Raw genomic sequence first — 9,503 nt, forward strand, 5'->3', positions numbered from 1 at the left:
TAATTCCTAGTTACTAACACGTGAGATATCCATGGTCTGTTGTCTATTCTTTTTATTAATGGAATGCAATAGTATGCATATCTATCATATTTAGGCGTACTTTGATAATATGGTAGTCACTTTGTGTGCTAACTGGCAGATGCATAGCTCTGCCACTTCACTTATTATCAATGTCTTGATAAGACCAAGACAATTGTGATTGGTTTAAAGAAACACAAACAAACCAGAGTTTTTTTTCCCCTTTATGCAGAATTATGATGGCTTCAGCTAGACCGTTTGGAGACAGGTCTGGCTATCTCATAAAGCGTTCAGTACTTGACATTTTTCTTACGCACTGCTACAAACACATAGCAATTAAGCTGAGGGCCGTTGGGGGGATCATTCTCTAAAGTCCTGGCCATGCACCAGATCTCCGCAATAACCTTGGTGATTACCATCCAGATCCCAACTAGAGTGCTTCTGTATCTTTGGAGAACAATTTAAACTCTACAAAGAAAACCATCAGTCAAACTCACAAGTTTCTGGCTGGGGGATTACAGTGAAGTCTCACAAGTCTCCAAATATAATACCTAAACCAACTTGTACTTCTTGGAGTAATATCAAAGAGCCAATCTTATAGGACACTGTAAGTGCAACGTTTGAAGTTGTTGTGTCTTCTTTCCTTGACCTAAGCTACATTAAATATATCCCTAAATCTACTGTATTTTGCACTGATCAGTATTGGACGGCTCTTTAAATATTTTCTTGCATGTATTACAGTGTAATGCAGTACTGGCAGGCGGTACTCACAGACATGACGCGGCTGGGTGTGTGTATCATGGATCTGGAACTGAAACCAAAGGTGTGGGAAATGCTCTTAGCCTCAGGAAGGTTGTAGTCTAGAAAAAGAAAAGAAATATCAAATATGAGTGTTTTTTTTATCATCGTGCCATTGTGTCAAAACAGATTTAATATACATATTCAGAATGGCACCTTGTGTTATCCTGAACTGTGTGGATGGACAAGAGCAGGGGTCCCCAAACTTTTTCCTAAGAGGGCCACATAACGTTTGCCTTGTCTGCTGGAGGGAGGGTGAGGGGGTTCTAGCTCACCTGTGTGCTGTATTGCGTGTGTGTGTTGTGTGTTTGTTGCGAACAAAGCATCGCAAATTTCAAAGTGTAAGTGTCACTAAGGTAACCAGTTGTTCCAGATCCCCAGATCCCTTTGTTTCCCCAATAGAAAGCATAAGAAATGTGATGATATATGATCAAAGATATGATGACTTGAGAAATGACTAATATCTGCTGGCGCACTGAATGATGACTGAGCAGTGCAGACTCCTTGCGCAAAGAAGAAAACCAGGTCGAGCGGGTCTTTTTTTTTTTTTTTTTTTTTGTATTTTCTTCATGTCATGGCATGCTCACTTATACAACTTATACAATATCGATGAACGCTGAATGTGGATGGTAGTGATCTCCAGATTGTTGTTGTATGTGTGTTTGTGAATGTGGAGAGTGACAGAGCCCCGCTTGCAGATGTGAAGAGAACACAAGAGGACGAGACCAACGCAAAAGGAGGGACCAGTGTAACAACACATATATGTTCATGGCAGAGAGATCTTGTTTCTGGCGTGAGTGAGAAAGAGTATAAAAGAAGAGAAGAGAGAGAAAGAGAGAAGAGCAGAGCGCGGCGGCAGTGCAGCTCAGTCCACCAGGTGAGTGAAAGTACGCGCGGTCTCAGTGTCTCGCCACGCTTTTTGCGTTTTTGCTTTTTTTCTGGCGCGCGGTCGTCGGATCTTTCGTTTTGAGTCCGGTGTCCGTGAACCATGACATTTGCAGCTAACTAACATCCCCCAAACGCCGCTAACCCATCTGATACGCGTCTGAACGCCGTCCCGTTCGAGGGGCAATGTTTCGTTGAAGAGATGTCACATTGCTCTCTGGTCACTGCAATCTCAGCAGCAAAATCATAAGTAACGGCATAAAAATGGTATTGTTCGGAATGGTATTATTGTCGGGGCCCCGGTTCATGGCCGGGTAACCGTGGTGCTGGACAAGAGGGAACAAATATTCAAGAGATGCTTGGGACCTAACCTGGTGATTTTCTTTTTCTAGATAGGTGAAGCGTTTACAAAATGGATTAAACAGACAATGACACAACATAGATGAATTGTTACATAGTCTCTTAGGAAAAAAAGGGTTAGAAAAAAAGGGTTCTTCCTAAAGGGCGGAGGTTCTACCTAGAACCATTTGTGATTGTAAACCTTGGTTGTTAGCCATGTTTTTTTTGGACCCTCATGAGGAAACCACGGGTGGTTTCTAGATGAATGGAAGCTCATACATCTAAGTATAACTATGTATGCTAACTGTAATAGCACGATCAAGTTGCATTGATTAGCTTCTGTTCGGTTTTTACAGATGTTTGGTTATGTCCAAAAAAAAGCACAGACTTGACGTGCAAGACTCAATACTCTCTTTCCAACCGTGGAGAATATGAGACACCCTCTGATGTTGAATGTTGGTGCAAAAGGAGTGCGATAGTTTGATCCGAACCCGAGCTGCTATGAGTAGAGCAGAGAGAGGGAGGGGCAGCGCTGCCTGAAGTAAACAGCTTTGAGAGTGAAGAAAAGAAAAAAAAACATGCAGCAGGACGGAAGGAAAGGAGGGAGGGGGCCTGGCCCTGCATGCCTGAACATAAGCATCATCGTCGGGTCAAGGGTGAGGGAAGCTCAGGCTCGACCACCACAGTAAGGAGAAGACACGCAGTTTAGGTACTCCAGATATCTTATTACACAGCAACAGATCATGCAGATTTATTTTGCACAAAATAAGCCAATGTATCAGATTTAATGCATCAATGTTTTATCGAAGGCCCCTACATTTAAAAAATCTTATCCTCAGCCCTCCCAAGAGCTAGGGGCCCTGTTATTTTGTAAGTAGCTAACAGTGATGCGCAGGTCGACTCGAGGGTTAGGGGAAACTAGGAAAATAGTTTGAAGATGAAGCAGCGCCCCGAGTAAGTTAGAAAACATTGCGTGCAATAGTCCTCTTCTAAAGTTGTTTGTTTACGGGTCAGGTGGTTAACTGATATACATTGTGATTTGGTGAACAATTGGCAACCTAATGGCAACGCTGCTCGTTAGTTCCCTTATGGACATGTTAGGATATGCATGATGATGGACAGTTCATATCTACATGGATAGTCTCACTTTCTAACATGCCCTACTGCTTACGGCCGCCGCTCTGCACTACTCTCATATGGCGGTCCGGATCCGATGGCGTATCACCCACCATCCAGTTCCCCCTCAGGTAAACACCGTGAGCTCTGTTAGCATCGTTTGCCAGGAGCCATGTTGAGAGCCATTGAGAGGCATTCCATGTCTGTGTCGAGTTACTTTCACATTTAACACTCTTTAAAAGTGAATTTATATTGTAGATGTGAATAAAATAAATGGGGGGCAGTAGTTCCAGAGCTTGCAAGATTGCACACTTTGTTAGACTTTAGCATTAGGTGACAGAAATAGAGTATGTTGATATCTAAACCCTCACCACTGGCTAAGCTAACTGGTTAATCATCAGTGCCAGTCGCTGGAACAACCACAGACCTCCTGGAAGAGCCATCGGTGGACCAAACTCTAAACGTTGTAGTTGGGAGTCAGTGGCAGCAGCACCGACGGGGGCTATTTAAACCACCATCGTACTCCGTCAGATACTGACAGATGGTTGAATAGCTCAGAACACGCTTCCTCCCCCTGAATGAGAGGGCTGTGTCACTTCTTAAATATGACATTCACAACCACTTCACGCCGTGATTGGCCAGCCGTACAGAGGAGAGCGCTGTTTCTCTTCAATGTCGACACCCAACTATTTCTGTCGCTTTGAACCTGAACAAACAAGTGCAATACTCTTCCCTCATCCACTGTATGTCTGCTTCACATCGTGAGAGATGTACGATAAGTCAATAAAGCTTGGTAGAAGGCTTGGCAGGCTAATACTTGGTTACATATCGACTGTGTGAACAAAAACCACACGTGCATGCCTTGAGGAATCCTGAATATGGGAGCGTTGCTATCTTCGGTATGTTTTTAATCAACTCCTCACTCAAAGGTCTTATGTCGCTGATTAATCCCAGATGGCTTCTGAGGAACAAGAAACCTCTCTGTGATTTATGTATGTATTGTGAATGGAATGTGTGCAGCTCCTCTCCTTCGCCATTATTGGGTGATAGCACCAAGCCTAGTCTCAACTCAAACTAGTGGTACAGACCTTCTCAAGTATTGTCTTTCTCATCAACTCGGTGTAAGAAAGACAATACTTCCCCGAAAAGCTTGAACCGTTGCTTTATGATTATGACCCGAGTAAGAAAGTCAAAATGGGGATGGCTCCCCCTCTTGGGGGCATGAATGTGCAGTACATTTTCTGGCAATTGGTGAGTTACAGCAACTGAAGCCACTGGACTCCATTGACAAAAAATGACTGTCCATTGACTGTTCATTTCAAACAGTGCAGTCCAAACTACGGGAAACATGCTGACAGAGCGCTGTTATCAGCTGTGACCGCACAACACCAACACACCGGAGGGAGAGTGACCTCATTCTCTGCTCAGGACATTACTCCACTATATCTTTACAAAGCAAACAAAAGTTTTCGCTGCTACTTTAATGCTCTGAATGTCGATTTGCCCCTTCAACCAAAACAATCCAGATAGGGTTGTGTCTAGAATAGATTCTTGTGATTTCGTAGACTCGAAAGTTGGACCTTGGCCTTGGTGGTTAGGATGGTTACAATATGCCCTTTGCTTGTTATCTCACTCAACTGCGAATTGAGAATATGGATGTTTTCACACCCTGTCGGAATTGGTATGTTTGTATTACATCGGGTCGTGACATCAAATTTCCAGAGAAGTGTTTCACAATTTTTCGGATGTGGTCACAAGAAACATTGAGGTGAAAAAAAGACATTCGACACGCTTTATTTTAGGTCTCAGGATAATAAAAGCCCAGAAGCGCTTTCACTGTGGGTGAGATAGTCTTTCCTCAGCCATCTAATGTTCTCAAAGTATATCCAATTTTCTTTGATGTCTGGCCCTTGAGCCTTATTAGCCCGATGAGACATTGAATGACAGCGGGCCTGACCCCAGCGGCCGAAGTACACACCGGTCTAAAATAGACTCTGATAACTGGCTGTGAACAGGAGATTGGAAAGGAATGTTCCACACACTAGGTGGTCAATGAGCTTAAGGGGGGCGTTGAACCAGACATCAGCTAACTTGTTTTTTACATCGTAATTTAAAGAGAAGAGCTCGTTCACACTCACTCCCCAGGGGCGTCTCTTGTGAATGCGTTTGTATAATTTTGCTCAGCTCGACACTCTCCATCTGTTCCCTTCTTTTTTGTCTTTTTTTGCTGGACTGCATCCAGACTACATTGAATTCGGACAACAATGCATCAACTACAACTTTTTTTTCCTTTCAGTTGCATCCAACTTAAAATGTCACGCAAAAAAAACCTGATTCCCCACTAAGGTCACAACAGGTGACTTCCTGAAAAAAAATGCTGCAGTTATTATGCATGTTTAGCAACTTTATAAGCAGGATTGAAAGCGTATTTTGCGGAAAAAGCATCTCTGTTTTGGAAGTCTGACTGGGCGTTTCCCCTCCAGGCGCAGCAGATGACGTGGTCCAATGAAATCAAAGTGGTCATTGTGGGTGTGGCTTCTATCCGTGGCATCCTCTTCAATATTCTTTTAAAGTGCAAGTGTTGCATTTGCTAATTCTCGAAGCAAAAACATATTCTGTTGTCACATTTTTTTGTTTTCTTTCACTCTTCCAAATGTAAAAGCAGCAGACTCTTTAGCAGAGAATTGGAGCTTGACATTTTGTCATCAATCACCATCAACTCCATAGTGAATTCTGTCAAAACTTGGTTATTGTCCTGAGCCATTTAAAAGTAGCTCCAGAAATTTACAACAACCACTGTGGAGGGAAAACACATCAGAAATCTAAACGGATATTGCTGGCCTTCAAAAATGGTGAGCCAAGATGTACGTTATGCATGTTTTTTTGTCATTTCAAACTACTGCCACTGTCCTTAAAGACCTTAGGCCGTGTGTGTGTGTGGAGGCAACGGCTAATTGGGGGGAAAACTCCACATGAAGGAAATTAGTTTTAGTTTTTAGTTGTGCATAGTAACTTAGCAATTAAAATAATTCTGGATGACATACATTGTGCTTTGCTTTTATTGATCATTATTCAACAGTTTAAGGTGGCAGTTTATAATGATGTTGCTGTCATGGCCTGTGTGTGGGTTATGATAAACAGCATATAAAATGATGAGCCTGTGTAATTATCCTGGTTTCTTTTCCATTTTTTCCCACCTAATACTGTGAAAGTGTAACTTTGAATGAGAAAGTGACCCGTGTTGGCTTGGAGATTTGCCCGTTAGTCATTCCACAAAATAAAGGCCTCACACAGGCCTCCATCACCCTGACCCCGATGTCGGGTCAAACTGAGGCGTGGCCGTCTTATCAGACAGAGAGAGTAGCCATGGACTTCTCCTTTAAAAAAAAAAAGAAGACTAATGTGAGGTCAGGGCTCGGCCTGAGACGAGACAGATGAGGACTGTCTGAATTTCCAAACTGACTGGAGAGACCATCGAGAGTCAGAACAGGGATCGAGAGGCGGCTCCAAGTGCTTGATGAAACGCTTCCTAATCAATGGAGAAACAGTCCGTCCTCGTTTCACATGCGTGGGCGGTCATAACTACGAGACCGTCCAGACCGGACCTGTGATGTCATGACTCAAGTTTCCATGGAGAGGGGGGGGAAACAGGAAATGAGCAGGAAGTAACACACTCCCGGTGCGCTTCTCATTGTGCACAAAACACCAACCTGTGTGGGAGGCGAACAATACTCAAGCATGAACGGCTTTTCCGGCGTCATATACACACATTCTGGGTAAAACTGTGATATTTAATCCATTCATAAATTTGTCATCGCTGATTTTTTTTAAACTGCAAAATGCCAAAGTGATCATCCAGTGGTCTTTCCACTAAAGTCCCAGAACATGAACCCTGTGGAGACTTTGGGGATGAACTGGACCAGCAATAACAAGCGTGTTGATGCTCATAGCTTTAACGCGGGGATGCTAACGGAGTGTATTGCCAAAGTCTCTATTTAGTTAAAAATTCCACATCACCACGAGAACCTACGTGACTGTGCGAATAATAATGTTGCGGCGGTGCGCTGTGTATTCGCGCCACACGGTTTGGTACATGACATGAGATTCTTGGAATGCGGCTCCTCACGTCCTCGGAAAACAAATAATATCAATCGACATCTTAGAAAATTCAGGAGATACAGTTCTTTACAAAAAGAGCGGTCAAACTCAAAGCAACAGGTGCATTACATTTCCCATAATGCAACTGCATGGCATTTCTCATTGACCCTCCAAGCCTCCTCTAAATGCCCAGGTTCCGTCACGCGTTCTTGCACCAAGGCAGATCTTCTGTCAAACACGGGCTGAGTTGACCCCTGATGACATCGTTGTTTTTCAAGCTTGGGGCTCTAACGGCCGTGCTCGAGTCTTTCAGAGGAGCGTCTCCTCCTGTCTTCGGTGTTGACTGGGTGCCAACACTTATCTTTTTAGAGTAAGAACCGTTTAATGGTTGCATTTATGCCCCAAAATCCTTCCGCCTCCAGAGCAAACCCCCCCTCCCCTCCCCATCTGTGTTCAAAGGGTGTATAGTTACTTTATAGGACAGCGATACGGTTAAAACCCTCAGAGCACCGTTTTCAGATAAAAGAAAAATGGCATGTAAGTCAGATCCCTGCTGTCTCTGACTTACACAGAAAGGTCACATTAAACTGCCCGGTTGGAGGGGGGGGGGGGGGGTAGTGAGAGATATGATAAGAATGTAAAAACACCACAAATAAAAGTATGGTACCAGCAGGGCCGCCAAGAGATTGGATGTTTTCTCTTGGGGAGGTGGTGGAGACTAAAACAGAGCTAAAAAGGGGAGAGGGGGGGATGTTTAGACTTCCCGTCCATCAGGTGGCCAGACAATTCTGAAAACTAATGTTAATGGCTGATGAGAAATAAGTCTCTGTTGTGTGTACAACTGGTTCCCCCAGACAGGGGGACATTCACAGACTAAATATTGATCCGTGTGAGATGCATCACTGCCTTCTAATTCCTTATCAACGCGTTCTCTCCTGCTGACCCTGTCCATGTTATTGCATAATATGTATTTAATGTTCTGGCAGCAGCAGCAGAGTTTCAACCTGCAGTTTATTCACTGGAAACAACATCCATCGGCAGAGAAGCCAACTTATTCGTCTCTCTTTCTCTCTGTGGCTCACCTGTGGATCCGATCGGCGCGTCGTTCAGCCTGGGCAGGGAGCAGGACCTTTTCTCCGCCAGCCGCATGCGGACCTGCTCCCGGACCCTCCTGGCTTTGGCCAACGGGTCCGGAGACGGGTCCGACGGAACCACGTAAGTGGTGCAGGAGGTTTTGGGCTGCAGAGCGGACAGAAAACATCCCTCCGCCACCGCCACACTCATCCTGACAGTGTCGTGAAACAAGCGCACACCACCAGGGCAAAAGACAGTGGAAGATGGGGGGATGAGGGGCGGTGGAGGAGTGGGGGGAACCGATAGTCCTGCAGCGGAGCGGGTTGGGGGGCGTGCGTCTGGGACCGGTGAGAGGCTCCGCTGTCTGCGCGTGTCTGCTGCGAAATGAAGACTGGTCAGCGACGTTGACCGACTGGAGGCGGGATCAGGGGGGGGGGGTCAGGACGAGCGCGCGTCCGAGAAATGACGTCCTCAGCCAATTTGCTACAGCAGATGAAATGTAACGCCGCCCGGTTTACTTTTTTTAATTTTATTATTATTATTATTTTTAATTACCACAGGCTCCCGATGTTTCCCCACTACGCAACACGCTGCGGTCTGAACACTATGTTGATGCTCACCATGACGCGTCGTATCTGTTTTTTGCAACAACAATGTTGCACAGCCTTTTTATTTCTTTAATAATTCTAACCATCTTAAAGTTGGTGAGCTTGCTCGGTGGGCACAGCTACAGGCAGGTTGATGACGCCCTCTGGTGACTCCCAGTGGTGCGACTAGTGAACACCAAGAGGCAAGGCAACAACAAGTAGGGCCTAATTATGTTATTTTCTAAACAGGATTCTCTGAGGTGGCGAGAGATTCACGAGTAGTGTCTAAAAAAAGGAGAAAGAAAGGTAAGCAAGAGTGTGCTTTGTACACTCCTCGGCCCTCCTGTTAGAATATCCAGTGATTTCTGGCAAAAGAAAAAAATATGCATCGAACGTGTCCTCAGATATGAGTAGCCTACATCTGGATATATATATATATAGTGTTGAAGATTAATCATTCTTACATCCTCAGCCTAAAAGATGACTGGGATGGGGAGATTTCAACTGAAAAAGCTGTTGCTCACAATGCTCATGAAGCAGAGGCTCATATTTCTATGTACACACAAACTGCTCCTAGTGTGGTAGATC

General features: G+C 44.6%; 1 protein-coding gene across 2 annotated transcripts in view; it reads right to left on the reverse strand.

Annotated features, from left to right (window-relative positions):
* The window catches only part of LOC130192733 (plakophilin-3-like), a 28,348-nt gene extending 19,636 nt beyond the window's left edge, over positions 1-8,712 (reverse strand). Inside the window, exons 1-2 of one of the 2 annotated variants that reach the window (XM_056412867.1) lie at positions 8,337-8,708; positions 790-878 (exon numbers count right to left, since the gene is read on the reverse strand). In XM_056412867.1, coding sequence (XP_056268842.1) covers positions 790-878; positions 8,337-8,538 — 291 coding nt within the window. In that variant the 5' untranslated portion in view covers positions 8,539-8,708. Of the gene's footprint in view, positions 1-789; positions 879-8,336 lie in introns of both variants that reach the window. The other variant, XM_056412868.1, reaches the window with a different exon arrangement.
* Positions 8,713-9,503: the final 791 nt, after the last annotated feature.

Source organism: Pseudoliparis swirei, chromosome 4 (genome assembly GCF_029220125.1).
Source record: "Pseudoliparis swirei isolate HS2019 ecotype Mariana Trench chromosome 4, NWPU_hadal_v1, whole genome shotgun sequence".
NCBI lineage: Eukaryota > Metazoa > Chordata > Actinopteri > Perciformes > Liparidae > Pseudoliparis > Pseudoliparis swirei.